Source organism: Calliphora vicina, chromosome 2 (genome assembly GCF_958450345.1).
Source record: "Calliphora vicina chromosome 2, idCalVici1.1, whole genome shotgun sequence".
Taxonomy (NCBI): Eukaryota; Metazoa; Arthropoda; class Insecta; order Diptera; family Calliphoridae; genus Calliphora; species Calliphora vicina.
This window is the reverse complement of record NC_088781.1, coordinates 6,779,053-6,797,417: the sequence shown is the minus strand read 5'-3', so window position 1 is coordinate 6,797,417 and position 18,365 is coordinate 6,779,053. Positions and strand designations below refer to the sequence as shown.

Here is an 18,365-nt window from a genome sequence, read left to right as displayed (position 1 = left end):
TATTGTACATTAATTGCAAGTATAAAATATATCAATAAAAAAAATTTGTATCTCGTTTTTTTTAAGCATACGGTTCAGGTTTGTAAAAACGTTTTCAAAAGTAGAGCCCTCAAGATGGCATGTGTGTAAAATTACGCAAATTTTGATACCACTTGTGAAAGTGTAGCTCGAAAAACATGTTTCTCATCCAAAGACGGGACAGCCTATTGCTCGCAGCAGTCATATTTTTTTCGTTTTCTTATTTTATAACATACGACTTTATGACTACCGTGTGAATACCCTAACTATATTGTATATTTCTCTTAAAGTGGCAAAAATCGAAAACTAATTTCAATTTCCATAATCTTATATGTATGTAGTACATAATAAATATTGATACATATATATTTCCATGTACATATTTAACATTTTGACCCAGTTTCTAACAAGAATATTTTTGCTGGCTCATAAAAGTATAAAATGTATGTGATAATGTCATCACAGCCTACTTAGCAGACATTTAATAAATGTTCATACATCCACCCGTTGCACCATTTAACCGTGACCAACATTCAAATGGTTTTGAAGAGCAACCAAGCAAAATTCAAGTACACAAACAAATGTTCTACTAACTTGTATATACAATATTATAGTAATATAAATAATAACAACAACATGCATCTATGTATATAAGTATGTATTTAACTAACAACTGTTCTTTTCATACACGTAGTATAATGTATAATGCAACAATTGTTGTTTTATTTAAATATTTAAAAACACTTTATTGATTTTCTATTTTAAATGCACATTTTGAGTGCATTAACATACATACATGCGAACAAACAATCAAATGAAAAAAGCGCCTGCGTTGCAAATTGTGGCGCTATAGGTGATATTTTTATTAAAATCAATTGAATGTAACAGGAATTTCAAAATCTATTTAAATTTCAAACATTTTGTTTTAGATATTCTTCAATTTTTCTTCCAATAAACAGTTTTTATTCAATTTTCGAATTCAGAATAAAAATTACCCGAGAGTTTTTTCCCTTTTATTATTTTTAACATTCAATTTGAATAGGAAAATGGGTAAAGGAAAACAAACTAGCGATAAATTTTTATTCATAATTAGGCTGATTGTAGTGCGAAATTATTCTCTTTTATTTTGACTTAAACCCAAATAAGTGTATTTATATTTCTTCTATTAATTTTTCCTGTTTGAATTAGCTCCCTCTTAAAAGTCTCCTTTGCCCACCATTGTTTATTTTTAGTGTTGACATTTTGCAAATTTCATAATATACAAACGAACTTTTACCTTTTCAAGTGCCATTTAAATTAAACAATTTTTTTAAAAAAAACTTAAATATTTTACAAACACGCTTTCATTGAATGCAATTATTAAATAATAATACTATTTACATATGTGTGACTTAACAGAAAATATTTGTTAAATAATTTTTGTTTTCAAATTTTTCAGTAATCAATTTCTTTAAAATGAAAAATCGTCCAACTACTTCCAATATTGTTTCGGAATGGGAAGATAGTGTTCTTTTCGATGCTGATGATCCAGATTTCTGTAATATTAATCCCAATGAAACTAATGTTTTAAACAACATTTCGGTTGTTGAGAGTGTTGGTGACTCCAATAATATTTTCATGCCGCCACCTCCTATATTAGATTCTATATCGAGTGGTTCCTTTAATTTTAAGGGTAAGTATTGTATTATAATTTTTAACTTACTTTTGTCAATAAATAATGTGCTCTTGTAAAAAGAGCTGTTTTGTGTAAAAATAAGTTTCTTTTCTTTAAAAATATTTAGAGCAACTTCTAACTTTTGTTTTAAGTTTATTTTATTTAGTTTTCTTTCTTATAACTTGGTATTTACTGTTTAATTTCAAAAAAGTACATAATTCAATACTTTTTATATTTCATTCTGATTTTCAAATTCACACACATCAACATTTCTTTCTATACCATACCATAAGTGTGTTCAAGTGTGTGAATTTTAAAAAGTTTCAATTATCGTCTGTTTGGTATTGTATATTTTCTGCACTAAATTCACCAAACAAAACAAAAAACCAAGCTAAACATAAATTTAAAAAAAAATATAAGCAATTATAAGCCTTGTAAATGGGTCATCGTCCACTGTTTTATACTTTAGTGCTTAAAAAAGGTGTCAATTACAAAAAATACAAGGTGCTTTAACAAAAAAATATAAAAATAAAACTTTATTCAGCGGAAAATCAAAACGATATTACATACTTAAAATAAGTATTTTTAAATTTATAAAAAAGAAAAACTTTCCATTAAAAAAAAATTGTGTAAGACTTGTTTAATAAAATTTTAAATTCATTAATGAGTTGATATATTTTCAACATCAATATTTATATTCTTAAGTTGTGATAATTTACTTTTATTTTAAATGCATTTAACAACCAACTTAAGTAAATATTTTTTAGCTTAAAATAAAACTACATATTTTGCTAAGTATAGTTAGACAGACATTGACGTCAAATTTGCTTCAAATAAATAAATATGCATGAGTTTTAAAATAATAAAAAAAAACAACTTGTTCAAACAATATTATGTATTTCACTTTCTTAAATGAGTTTTAAATGCAAAAATTAAGTAATTGTAAATATTTTATTTTAAAATATAACAGCTAAACAATGTTTTAAACAAAGAACACATAAATAAATAAATGTATGGTATACAAATATATATTTTGTTTGACAAATATTTATATTGACACTTTGACTTTAACGCTTAGAATAGCATTTTTAATATAACTTGCAAATGTATTTTGCTAATTAAGCCTAAAAGTATGCCATAAATTATTTACTTAATAATTTGTATATTTTGTGCAGTAATAAATTGAACTTTAATGATTGATGTGTTAAATCAAATTTAATTTTAGCTGCTATTATTAAAATACATAATTATTTTCATAATTTTCAATATAAAATTAGAGACAAGAGTTAAATAAAGGATTTTGTTATTATTATTCTTTAATATTTTACAAATAAATGATCTTGAGTGACAATTGTAATAACTGATAACTATAATCCGCAATTTCTGTTTTCAAAATATATACAATTTTAAAGATACATTAAAATTTATTAGATTTTCTATTGGGTGTATGACTTAAAAATGTGCAATTTTTTAAAATTTTTTAGCTTTTATTTTAAAACATTTGTGCAATATAAATTTATTCAAAGTATTGGCCATTGTTAGCTATGACCTTTTCCCATCTTTCGAGCCAAAAGAATTGCACATCTTTTGAGGCCAAGAACGAATCAAGCCAATATCGGATACTCTGTTCTAAAGTGAAGCGTATTCCAGAGAGAGCGTTCTGTTACGATCCAAACAAATAGTAGTTGGACGTGGCAAATACTGGACTATAAGACGGGCGACGCAAAACTTCCCAACCATTTCATTTTAACAGGTATTGCAACATGTGGCTGAGCGTTGTCATGATGGAATATTAAGGTTTTATGTCCGACTGAATATTTTGGACGTTTTCAGCCAATGCTCGCTTCAAACGATTTAGTTGAGTTCGGTACAGGTTTCCTGTGATGGTCTGGTCAGTTTTCAGCAGCTAATAATAGATCTCTTACGCTTCGGGTTATCGTAAAGAATCCATTTTTCATCGCAAGTAATGATGATGAGTAAATATTATTTTGTCTTCGAACTTTTAGGCTGGCCTGAGCGATCTTTGTCTTCCTTGTCAAAATCACCACTTCTTCACAAACCATCTTTCTCACGTTGAATTCACCATAAGCTTCGGTGAGCTATCGGTGTGCTTCAGAATTATACTTCATAATAAAAATTTTAAATATTTTTTTTATTAAACAAAATTTTTTTTTTCCAAAGTTGTTTTTTTTTTCATTTATTTAAAAAAAAAGAATTCGAATTGTTTTTAAAAAAAAAAAATTTTTAATTTTTTAAATTCAAAATTTTTTTTTTAATTTTTTAAATTTAAAAAATGTTTTTTTGTTTTTTGAAAAAAAAAATCGGATTAAAAAATATTTTTTCCGATTTTGACCCATTATACGTCGTTGGAAAATTATATTGTGAAAATTACAAACGGAATCACAAACTTCTCACCAAGGTGAAGGGTATAATGACAGATATGTACCCTTCAAAATGACATATATGTAAGTTATTAAACACAAAAATAGCGTTCAAAAAATACACCATCTATTGGAAGTCATACATCCAATACTAAAAAAAATACAAATTCCATAAGTTTGTTTGATTTATGACCTATTAATTAAATATTTGGAAAAGTTTCCATTGTATTGTCAACCACTGTATAACAAAATCTTGAAGTTCTACGAAAACTTTCTCAGTTTTCAGTTATAAAAATATGATTTCATTAAACTTTTATTTAAATATCAATTAATTATTGAATGATTTAATGTGAAACTGCAATTTGTCAATTACATTAAAGGCCTTGAAAATCACTAGTTTTATATAAAGTTTATTTTTATCGATTACCATTTTACTTGTAATAGCTCAACTAATGTTTTATTATAGATTTTCAACTATAAATACACTAAACAATTATTTCAATTTAAATTTATATTATAAATTTTATAAACGTTTTATAATTTCCCTTAAACTATATAAAACTTAATATCACCACTTAAACTGCTGTCAAATATAATTGTTTTGAAAATTTATATACGGTTTTATAAATTTTTTATTGTAAATAATCCCTTTAAATTACCCATTAATTGTTCGGTTATTTCCAAGACCTTTCTAAGTTTATAGATTTATTTGATTATTTTACAATTTGTTATAAATACACTTACCTCAACTGCATTCCTTTTGTAAAATTATCAGCGTCTATTGATGGTATTTTCCAGCCTAATAGCTATATTTCTTTTTGTTTGAAAATATAAATGACCATTTAACTTTCTATATATTCATACGTATTTAGAATTCATAAATATTTATTGCTAAAGCTATAATTATAGAAGAATTGAATTGGCTTATCGCTTTTAAATTCAAACAATTGTTAAAGTACTTACCCATAGCAAAAGCAAAAAATTAGCAAAATCATTTCCCTTGTTTTAATTTTAAATGTTGTTTTTTTATTAAGTACTTTTATCATGTTTTAATCCCTAATCTCATGATTAAATTTTATAACTACTACAATGTTTTTTCCATGATTTTTATCAATATTTAATTTATTATATTCTATATTTAAGTATTTAATGTATTTAAGTTTACTACGTAAATGAAATCTGTGCATATTTATGAATGAAATTATGATTGATCGATCAGCTTGTTTGTGTAAGCACAGATAGATAGTGGGTGCGCGAGTTCATCTTCTTTTGGCCTTGCATTGTGTGTGAGTCTGAATGAATGAATGAATTTTTATCAGAAAAGGAAGAGGGAATTTAACTGAAAACAATTTAAATTGCAAATAAATACAGATGGCCAGTTAATGTAAAATAATATTGTAGTATTTTTGTATTAATGTAAAAAGAAAACTTATAATATTATTCAATTTTTATTATTTCCACTTAATTGAGCAATTATTCGTAATAGAACAATATTATTAGCAATTTGATTTGAATAAATTGAAAAAAAGTGCATTTTTACTAATAACTGAAACGTTAAATTATAATGTTCCAAAACAACTTTTAGAGCTCATTATTAAATTATTGCTAAACTAGTATTATTTTTAGAAATTTGTTTAATCTACTGTACTCACGTGAGAATTTTGTAAACGATCTTATTATAGCAACTTTGTATTTCAATATTAGTTGTTATGTCATGTTAGTAATATTCTGAATGGATTTTTCTGAATATGTTTCACCATTGAATTTAACAATTCATCAAACATTTGCGGGAATGTTTTGTTATTATTGTAAAAGCAGTGTATATTTGAGGATTCAGTGCAAATATTGCCCAAATCTAATTTATATATGTAAGTTAAACACAGTTTTATGTGTTAGTTAAACCAGGTTGAACATGCTGTTATGTTAAAAACTAAACAAATTTAGATCAGCATTAACAAGCGATGTTGTTTTTTAAAGCTAGATTAAAATCGTAAAATTTTGCTAGCATTTATTTCTCAAATTGAGTCAAAATTTCATAAATGCAATTTTTTGTGGTTGATTGTGATCTTACATTCATTTCTAATCTTTTAAACAAAGTTTGCAATGAATTATTTGTCATTGATTTTGAACTAGAAGAAGAAAATATGTTTATTTTCTTCTTGTTCCCTTTCTCCATATTGAAAGAGAGAGAGAAATGCAAACGCAAATACACATTGCAAAAAAGCAATGGTGTGACAATTACAATCCTGTGTATTTTGTTGTTAGATTGAAAAAGATGCGACAATTTGCTTTTAAATTTTTACAAGATCTTTCACTGAAAGCACTGAACTATGAGGTTGTAGTTCAGTGTATTAGGAGACAAAGTTCTTGTAAAATTCCAAAGACAAAATGTCGCATCGACTTTTTACAATCTATCAACAAAATACTAATAATTGTCACAGCATTATGCTAAAAATAATTTATTTTTTTGAAACATTTGTACAATATAAATTTATTCAACAACATATGGATTCCGCGCCAAAGGAACTGCTCATCTTTTGAGGCCAAGAACGAATCAAGCCAATTTCGGATACTCTACTTTGAGTGAAGTTTTGGTATCTATTCGGCTTATTGGCCGGGCTTCACATACGATCTCTTACACATTGTGCTCGGATCCATTTTTCGTCGCAGGTGATGATTCGGTGCAAAAATTATTTTTTTTTATAGCATTCATGTAGCATTTCGGACATGCAAAATCGTCTTTCAAAGTCTCTCGGTTTAAATTTGTATGGTACCCAATTTCTCTGCTTTTGGATTAATCCTGCTGCTCGCAAAAGTTTAGCTTGAGTAACTCCCAAATGATTTTACAAGCCCTTGTTGAGTTCTACAACAATCTTCATGGAGTAATGCCTCCAATTCTTGGTCTTCAATCTTTTTTCGCTGGCCTGCGCGATCTAGAGAAAGTGAAAGAAAAACAAACAAAGAAAAGCATTTAAGAAGTTATCATAGTTTAGTAGGTTGTTTTTGTTTTGCAAATTAAAGGTTTTACAAAACTGGAAATGGAACATTTTGTAGCTTTCTTACAAAATAAACATGATTAAAATTGTCATAACATTACGCCATTATAACTTTCAAAATTAAGTGGTTCTTTGTAAATTGCATCACTCTCTTTTTCAAAATGGCGAAATTAAAATAATGGAGAAAGTTAACAAGAAGAAGAAAATAAACAAAGATGTTAAGATGTTGCCATATTTTGGTAGATTTTTTGCTTTAAGGATTAATAATACATTTTTAAGCTTTTGTTAGCTAAAATGCATCGTATTTAAAATACCGCTAAAGACCTGTTTATATAGTAATATACTATCAGAAGAGTACGAATGGGATAGTCTAAAAGTAATGAAACCATTTGGCATTTACTTAAGAAATAAATAAATGCGTTCCACTAATTACGCCTTTATGGGATTATGCAGACAACAATTTCCAACCCACTACTTATACTTGGCTGCCGTTAGGGTAAATGACATTTTATCTTTTAATAAATCTTATAATCATCACAACAAATTTAAAGCAAATTTTACATATTTGACAAATTTGTTAAACAAAAACAATATTCAGACGACATTAAAAACGCAAATAAGTTAATAAACATATAAGATTAATACGTAATTGACGTCAAACTACCACCATTAATTGTAGACAATAAATTATTTTTATTTATTGACAAGTTCTTTAAAACATACAAAATACCAAATAATATGTTTTAAAACTCAATTTTTTTGACAAGTTCATATTGCGTAGAAAACCACTTCAAAAGTGTTCACCTTGATGATGTCAATTGTTTTTGTTTTCAAAATGTTTTCCATGCTACAAATGCAATTTATGTACGAGTATCTATTGGATTTCAGTTGTAAACAAATATTTACAATTCTTATGGATAATTTGTTGTTTTTTGAATTCGCAGAATAATTTTATAGCTTGATTTATCCAAAAATAAGATAATTAAATCAATGTTGTGTAGAGTTATCATGAAATTCAGGGTGTTTTTGTTTTTATTTTGCAAAAAAAAAAAATGACAGCCTAATGTTTGTTTTTTTTATTAAAAATTTACACGTAATTTTAATTTTTTGTTGTTTTTGTTTTGGATTTTTTTTTTCAAACAAATACAAAAATAATGCGTCATTTTATAAATCTCAGAGATAATTCTATTAATTTCTATTATTGCCCGCCGGTAACATTCCAGAGCTGATGAAATTTTTAATACAATTTTAATAACATCCTCATTTTTTGCTGTTACTAACTAATGTAACAAACACATTGACTATCAGTTTTATTGTATAGTAGAATCAACAATATAAATATTATTAATATAAATTTAATTACTCAACACACGCTTTTTGCCTCATTATTTAATAAACAAAAATATTTATTGAAAATTAATTGTATAGAATTTTTTTGATAAACATATTTTTTTTCTCACTGCACTATTTATAATGCATGATGTCAATTTCAAAAATATCAACAAAAAAAACATACGAATTTTCTTTTCCTGGGAAATACGTTATTTTTCATAAACAACATCTTGATTATCCGACAAAAATTTTGAAAAATGTATCCCATAAATGTCATCGTTTATTTAGCGTTTCTTGTAAAGTGGGCGTCTTATTTAATTTCGAGGGATGAATTATTTTTATGCGAATTTTTACAAAATGTATTGGAAAAAGCAAAAGTTATTTTTATACATCACTATCAGACTTGGATGATGATGATGATGAATACTTTAATTTAGCCAGTATGTTATTTGGTTTCATTGCTCATAGCTGTCAGTGATGCCATGTTCGGATGCACGATCAAAACATGTCTTTTGTAAATAAATATTATAAATTTGTGATAGTGTGATGTGTCACGCATTTTGGAACAATAACGTAAAGCCAATTTTTATCTACAAAATCTAGAATTTTTTAATTAAAAATCTTGGAAACTTTATTTAGCACTTAGAAATGCAAAAAAATCTCATGCTAAAACGCATTTATTTTTTTAGATGTCAAATGTTGAGAAATGCCATTTTTTGTCATAGAAGTTCTTTGTATTTATTAAAACAATGTTTGCAAAGCAAAAAATCTATCAAAATATGGCAACATCTTTACATCTTTGTTTATTTTCTTCTTCTCGTTCACTTTCTCCATTATTTTAATTTCGCCATATTGAAAGAGAGAGTGAGAGATGCAAAAGCAATATAAATTGCCAAAAAAAAACTAGTGCATTTTTAGAGTTGCAAAGACACAAAGGTGTGACAATTGCAATCCCTGTAAATTTTTTTGTTAGATTGCAAAAAAAAAACACAAAAAGCTATAAAATTTAGCATATGGAATGTTGCAAGGTTGTTCGCATACTGAACTACGCTAATAAATGGGGTGATTACAGAACATTGTGACATCACTGTATAACATTTGCATTAAAAACGATAGCAGTGATGCAAACTAATACTTTTTTCAGCGCTAAACTTTTACAAAACTATATATAGAGCACCACTTGCTGCAATTAGTTTTTCTACAAAATCAACCTTTGGATTTATTCCTATCGTAGAAAGCAATGAAAGTATAAAGTATTTAAGTATAAACTTTCATTGCTTTCTACGATTCTTTCTTTTGTTTCCTTCAATAATGTCAAACGGCTCACATAACTTGACACATTATTCAAACACATTTTTAATTTGTAAATTTTTTCATTGCATTACAATAATGAATTCTAATATTACAACGATAGTATTGAATTAAATAAATTAAATGCAATAATTATGCACATTATATTTAAACCATTTGTGTATTCTATATCTTGTAAAGAATTTCATATTCAATTTGTATGTAGTATAAATATAAAAACGGAATGTTTATCCACAAATGGAATTTTCCTTAAATTAATGCACATCATTAATTGCACTTTATATACAAACATACAGATACTTATATAGTAAAGCTCTCCGGCACACTATAAAAAAGAATAATAATTTTAACAAAACATTTTTATTGGAAACAACGATAAGAGTTGTTGGTTAGCTTATCTAACTCCAAAGGTGGTACAACTATATACTTATGTCTGAATGTTTAAAAAAAAAAATTCAATTAAACACATTGGAACACTATTAATTTCAATTACTAATTGTTTCTGCAATGATTTGCACTTCAATCAGTTAATACTTTATCTTAGCAATAAACAGCAATAGTAGGGGACGGAGTAAGGCATATCTGAAATTGCATGGCCCCATTCTCTAGGAAAAAAGCAACAAACAAGTGATTGCGTCCATTCGTATGACAGTATATGTTGTGTAATATGTTTGATAAATCTGAAAGTGTTACAATTGGAATTTGCATTTTACACTTCAATTTTAATCTTTCCTTATTAAATTGTCATTTAATATGCAAAAGTTGTATTTACTTAATGATACCGGCTCAGCTCAACTCGTTCATTCTTTTTGCTTTTCTTTTCTTCCTTCTGTCAAGTTTGCCGGTACCGAGTAAATTGTACTCGTACAAATAATATTGATTAAAAGCTGTATTTCCGCATAGAATGTCTTGGAAAGTAGATACATTACAAAAAATTTAAAAAGTTTATTACACTTTTTTTTTTTTTTGCTTTTTTTATAATACAAAATAATTAATACTGCAAAAAGAAAAAGTAAATAAATGTAGAATATACAGTAATCAATATATATTTTTTTATTAACACTTAATATTAACTAAATAAATAATAAAAGCTACAAATTATTGACAAATAAAAGAAAATAATTAAAAACACCTGTCAATTTGCACTTTCGTGGGTGATGGTTTTGTTGACAAACAATAACAAAAACAAATCCTTTATCCTCCCCAAATGAATGGAAAATTATACCACAAAATAAACAAATATTTATTTAACTTAATTTCACTTATTATTAATGCATATTATTAAATTATAATAACAACTAATTCACAAACAAACATTTAACCCATTTGAAATCGATGACGATAAATTTGTTATGTACATTTGTTTCCAAATATTTGCAAATAATTTACTTGAATGGTTCTCCAATATTTCAATGCATCTCTGTTGCTGTATTTGGATCCTTAAAAATAGTGGCATCTCTTCCAACCATTTGCATTAGGAATGCCAATCCCGGAATGTTTAGGGAAACCTTGTAATTACCAAAAATAATAATGGGAAATCTTGTTTTTATTGCATTTTTGCAACTCTTAAAATGGTGTTTTTGCTATGTATATTGCGTTAGCATCACTCTCTCTCTTTCTATTTCTTTCAAAATGGCGAAATTATAATAGGAGAGAAGTGAAAAGAAGAATAAACAAAGATGTTAAGATGTTGCCATATTTTAGGGTTAGAAAGGAAAGTACGTTCATAATCAATGACAAAAAAATTGATTTTTCAAACATTTGCAATAAATAACGCATTGTTTGCTGATGATTTGATAGATTGCAACATTTTACATTTATATACATAGATTTTAAAGCTTTTTTACATTTTTTATTCAATAATATTGTAATTTAAATTAGAGGTCTTTTACCATTTGCTCCTTGCTTGCTTATTTCCAATATTTTTTGCAAAAGCAGCAATGAATTATTATAGACTTCTAGAATGGGTTAATTATGAGTGTGCTTATGGGCATATATTGTGTTTGTTTAGTAAACAATATTTAACCAACATATCACATGATCATTATCAGATACAAAAGAAATCGCGTGAATGTCGCAAACGTTTTTTTATTTTTCTTTTTTGGCCAAAAAAAACGATCTATCAAAAAGCAAATAAAAAATAAATAATTGTACTCATCGTAAATAATAAAATTTGCAAAGCGTATAAAAAAAACATGTGAATTAAATTCGAAAAAAACAGCAGTAAACTAATAATTATAATACAATACATTTTTCATTTCGACAATATCTTTGTGCTTCAGTGGTTTTATGATCAATATTTATTTTCAAAAAACAAAATAAACAAATCATCATTCTAAATGTGAATAAAACATAGTTAAGGTACACAAAAAAAAATGGAATAAGGTCAATTGGAAATGGCAAATTAAGAATTTGGCAAATATTTATAAAGAGTTGCAAGTTTCAGTAATACAAATTACGGAAACAGCTGGAAATTATAAAACAATGTATCATACATGATGGGTTTTAGAATGCAAATACTGGCAATTCTATTTTTTTGCCATTGATTTATATTTTTGCACTTAATAATGAACTGAATATCGGAATATGAACCTACTTTCATTTGTAAACTTCAAAACAATGTTTGCGAAGCAGAAAACAACTAAGATATGGCAACATATTAACATCTTTATTTAATTTGTTCTTCTTGTTCACTTTCTCTATTATTAGAATTTCGCCATATTGAAAGAGAGAGGGAGAGAGAGAGATGCAAATGCAATACACATGGCAAAAAAGCTAAACCATTTTGAGTGTTGCAATCGCAATCCTGTGTATTTTGTTGTTGGTTTGCAAAAATATCCTAAAGCTACCAATATTTTGGTTTATATTATCCACAATTTAAATTTATTGGCTTTATATTACCTTCAAGTTTACTATTTAGGGCCAATTAAATCAGAAATACAATGATTCATACATTTTTTAAACTAAACACATTTAGCCCGATTTTCGTGTTAACAACAGATGGAGACAGACGGTCCCACCATATACCCATATAAATAAACGGGTGTGTTTCTAACAATTTTTTATATGTACAGATAACACTTCTAAACGTATTTTATCAAAATGAACAATTTAATTATTTGCTTAATGGAAATATTGCCTCAAATTCCCATATATAATAACACTTAAAACACTAATATTTTGATTAATTATTTGTTGTTATCGGTGTGTCCGATAATTTTTTTTAAACCAATTAAAAAGAATGAAAGAAAAAGACAGCTTGAGATATCTACACGTCTGACTTGACATTATAATCAAGAAAATCTTTACCTTTTAAGGAACCAAAAGCAAAAAATTTAAAACTTATCGAAGCATTACAAATGAAATGTCTCATCAATAAAAAAACCTACATTATCTATCTATCTACTGTGAGATTGCTATTATTAAAAAATTAAAAACGATGAATCTAATTAAATTGTTCTGCTTATACAATAATAAAAATAATTTTTATTTTACGCCTAATTATATGAAAATAATTGCGATCATGTGTAGTATGTATTTAGTAGAGAATTAATCATTTAAATTTAAATATCATGTGTTTTTATTGTATTAATCTCAACACATTGTTTATTTGGTTGGTTTTAACATGTGATGTGATCGAATATCCTCACGTGTTGTTTCTCCATTCTATTCATCTTAAAAAAATTATTGTTATTTTTAATTAATTCATTTATAATAACACAGGTCGGTCGATCTTGTGTATTCAAAAAACAAAACAAAATTATTAAGTGTTTAATATTTAAACAAACATATGTACAAAATTTATTATTATGATGGATTGAAGTAGGTTTATTGTACGAAATATACATATATACTCGTGTTTATATTAATGAATATTTGTTTTTATGACAATTAATTTCATTATAAAGTCAATAACATGGACAATTTAAGACATGGCGTTCAATTTTCGAAAATGTTTTATTGTACACCATTTCTTATATGATTACAGACGATTTGAATTTCTTATAATATGAGGATATACAAGGAAAATCTAAACTGTGCCTTGTTCCCCGTCAGCTCTGAACAAAGTATCCGAGATTTGCTTGATTCGTTCTTGGCCTCAAAAGATGATCAGTTCTTTGAATAAATTTATATTGTACCAATGCTTCAAAATAAATGCTAAAAATTTGAAAAAATCCCTCAATTTTTATTAACAATTAATTAAATTATGTTATTTTTTGTTTTAATTAATTACATGCATATATTGTACAACTTCACATGTACTTTTTAGCGATTAACTGTAAATAAACAACAAATTCTATGCAGAGCCGCCATTTTACTGACGCGTGTTTAATGTTTGTTTACATTTGACAAGTGCAGAGTTGCCAGAAGCTAAATTGCGTATCACATGCAGTGCAGTGATGCATTTCCGAACCAACTCCTCATTATTTACTTGTTAATAATATAATTATTAAAATAACGATCATTTATTTAACTTTTCTAAGATTTATTAAACAAATATTAACAGATGACAAACATCAGTAAAAAATCTCATCACTAAATAAATATTTAAAGATTTTGCTTAACAAAAAACTTCCAGACAATTGTACTCCACTAAATCTATGAACGTGTAAATTATTTAAATAAATTTTACTATAAACTAAAATTCTCAAATTCATCATAACTAAAAAAGCTGTTGATAAAATTTAACTAAAATAAATAATTGAAAATACAAAATAATTAAAACTTCTACACACCACAAAATACTAGTTTTAACCAACGTATACCGATAAAAATTCATTGGGTTGAATAAAAATGAAATGAATGAATAAATTGTACAAATAATACATATTCATTTGTGTGTGTGTTGGTTTTTTTTTTATAAATTACCCAGCAGTTAAGCAAGTAGTCAATGTATCCCTTAAAGACAGTAATTGTCACAAATGTCTTATCACTTGGCTGACTCCATTTTATATATTTTGGTCATTTGACACGTGTGTGCACTTTGTAGTGCAGAGAGAAGACAATTGGTTACTTTATGCATCCCAAGTAATCTAGCGTGAAGACAATTGTCACTTAAGTGTCTCTAAGTAATCTAGAGTGTAGTCACTTTAAACGTTTTGTGAGTAATTCGTACAAACTGGTTTTTTACAAATTGTGTTAATATAATTCTCATACAGTTTATTTTTATTTTTGCTTAATTATACTGATATCGTATGTAACATAGCATGAAGTCAATAGTCACTTTAGTGTCTCTTAGTAACCTATGGTGAAGTCACTTCAAACTTTTTTTTGTACTGCAGTTTATTTTACCCACCAGAAGCGTTGACTACCTTCGATCAGCTATCCGATAGTCACATTGTAATCAAAAGGGTCAATTGACCCCCTGCTTAGCACATGCATGTGTTAAAATAACTAGTCAAGTAGCTGATCAAGTAACCAGTTACAAAGCTAGCAAGTTAACTGACGCTATGTAACCAGTTTGTGAATCCAATGCGTTGCCTACTTTGGACCAGCTATTAGACAGTCCCATTGTAATCAAAAAGAGACAATTGACCCCCTTCCTAGGACATGCCCGTGTTAAAATGACTAGTCACGTGGCTATTGAAGTAACTAGCTCCCACCCTAAATGATGGGTAAAATCACTAGTTCGGTACTGTCTCCTAGAACTGCTGGGTAATGTATTTGTACGAGAGTGTCTTTGAAACCGACACGGCCAAGCCCCACACCACATCTCAAACTGAGGTCTTCGACAAAAAAAATAAAGAAAGAAAATATGGAGTATTTTTTTATGTCATAAAATAAAGAAATTGCACACAAAATTGTTGATTCTCATACAAAAATAATGTCAAAATAATAAATAATGACAAATTTTTTCTGAGTATTGTAAAATTAAACAAATAACCGCATTGCTGACTGCGACAACAGCTAAGGTGATAATAACTGAAATGATCTGAAACAGAATTCATAAGAAAATTAACATAAATTTGCTAAACTAAAAACCGCGTAAATTTCAAATGTACACACACACCTGTTGTTACAAATTAAACTAAAAAAAATGTTATTTGTGCTGCTGCAAAAAAATTAACAAAACAAAAGAAATAACATATAAATAAAAAAAAAAATACAATTTTTTATTGTTTTATTTAAAATTGCAAAGAAATGACACTCATTGATTTGTAAATTCCCCCAGTCGCCACAACGCAATTTTGATCACAAGTTCTCGTCATCTGTTCTACATTCACGAGCAGATATTTATCGGGATTGTGGCAAAGTTATTAAACACGTTATAATGTAATGTGATTTTATAATCAGTTGGAATTATAATTAAAATAATTCTTAAAACGATCCAAGCTATAAATAAAATATGAGACACAGACAATTATTTGATTATTTCTTTTTTTTTTTTTGCTTTTTAATTAATTAATAAATAATTAAACAGTCTCTCGTTTTTATATTACTGAATGAATTTGTGTTATAAAACAAATTTAATCAATAAAAATGCTATACACTCTATTGTATACGAGGGTGAAAAGAAAATTATTCATTAAAAATGCGGGTTTTGTTTTCAAAAACTTACATATGTATGTATATCTGTCATTTAGTTATTGAACATTATAGTGTAAACATAGTTTTTTCTTTTTTTCTTCGAAAATGTCGAATTTTGTACCAACGAATCGTTATATGCGGGAAGTTTTGCTTCCCGCTCACGATTGCTCACCAAAGCTTATAGTGAATGTGTTCCATTGGTTTCAACATGCGACAGATGGTTTCTGCGGTTTAGAAGTGTCAATTTTGACAGGAAAGACAAATATCGCCCAGACCAGCCGAAAAAGTTTGAAGACCAAGATTTGGAGTCATTACTCCATGAAGATTGTTGTCAAACTCAACATGAGATTGTAAAATCATTGTGATCTAAATCAAAATGAGTAGCAGCATTCATCCAAAAGCAGGGAAATACGTTGCATATCAGAAATGATAATTTATAGAATCCATATATTGTATAATAATAAAAATATCAAATCGAATCGAGAACAACAATTTGGCACCGTTTTAAATTTTTCATATACCCGAGGTACCCCCCACTTTGAAGCCGTAAGACCACTGGTCTTTAATGTCCAAATTAAAAAATTAAACTCGACTACACCTCTTCTATATTCACTAAATCTTCCCTAAAATGAATGATGATAAACAGACCTTGGAACAACTCGAAAATATCGTATGATTACAATTAATAATAAGTATGTATGTAAGAGCTGGTTCACACACGTCAAGTTTACTTGAGCAAGTCTTGAGTTTATAGAATAGAGCAAAAGAAAAAGAGAAAAATCTTTCCAATCTCCTCTCCCATCTTCAATCTCAAGACTTGCGCAAGTAAACTTGACGCACTTAGTCTGCTTTTACTCAGAGCAAGTTTTCTTGCCGCAAGTCTGAGTTTATAGGAGAGAGAGGCAAGAAGAAAGATGAGGGGTACACACTTGCCTGTACTGGCAAGTCTCTTCAATTCTCTTGTTTTCTCATTTTCACAATGGCGTCTATTAGGTTTTGACCAAGGCGAATTTATACAAGGTGGTGGTAATTCTACAAAAACAACAAATGGTCTTAACAAATGTCAAAAAACAGAAATTAAAAATTAAACAAATATGTATTAAAACTAAATATAGTGTAGATAATTGAATATTGAGGGCTTTACTTATTTATGCAAAATATAAATATTTTGTTAATTAGCTTAGAATATGTAGATATTGAAGTATAAAAACAAGCTTTGACAGGTGTTAGAACCAAACAAGCGAAAAAAGAGTAATCAGCTGATTGACTGACTCCACCTTGTATAAATTCGCCTTGGTTTTGACATACAAAATTGAACACAGACTTGCTGTGTGTAAACAGTTGAGCAAGTTTAAAAGGGAACCGAAGAGACTTGCTTCAAGTAAATTTGCTGTGTGTAAAAGCAAACTTAGCGTTTTTGATCATTTGTACAAACTATTACTAGATTTTACTTTCGTTTACTGTTTAAAACTTGTAAGAAGAGAGCGTTAAAAGTGACTGAAAGTTGCCATATTTCAAAAAGCTATTATTAAGTGAGGCATACCATATTTGGTATGCCTCAGTTTTAACTAGTATTTTGTGGTGTGTATAAGTTTTCATTAAATTGTATTTAAATTTTATTATCAGTTTTTTTTTGCTTGTTTTAAATTTGTGAAATTTAGTTTATAGTAGATTTGTGTACATTACTTACACGTGAACATGTTAATAGAATTAGTGGATTGTCTGGAAATTTTTTATAAAAAAACACCCGCAAATATTTATATAGAAATAACATCAGATGTTTGAAATTTGTAAATATTTTTTTTTTAATAAATATTAGATAAGTTCAATGAATTAACCCTCTAACCCGCAAACTTTAAAAAGCTAAAAAAAAGTTGTCGAATAATTTTCTTTAGTGTAATTATGACCCAATAAACTCAACATCAGAAACTAATTTGTAAATTAAGTTTAGGAACCAGGTACAAAAAGGTGAAGAGTGCCTCAGGGCATTGTTGCTGGTTTAGGTGTAAAAAACAATACTTATGATATGGTTTTATTGAAAAACTAATGAAAAAGAACTAATAACAAAAATTTCGAATAGATCGGGCGACTAAAAGTTAGTAAAACTTTGCTAAAATTATAACATCAATCACAAAACAGCTGACA

The 18,365-nt window shown here is 27.4% G+C and overlaps 1 protein-coding gene across 1 annotated transcript in view; it reads left to right on the top strand.

Moving 5' to 3' along the window:
- The first annotated feature begins 1,458 nt into the window (after positions 1-1,458).
- Positions 1,459-18,365, top strand: part of Pino (Pinocchio) — a 52,695-nt gene continuing 35,788 nt past the window's right edge. Inside the window, exon 1 of the mRNA XM_065501958.1 lies at positions 1,459-1,690. Coding sequence (XP_065358030.1) covers positions 1,474-1,690 — 217 coding nt within the window. The 5' untranslated portion in view covers positions 1,459-1,473. The remainder of the gene's footprint in view (positions 1,691-18,365) is intronic.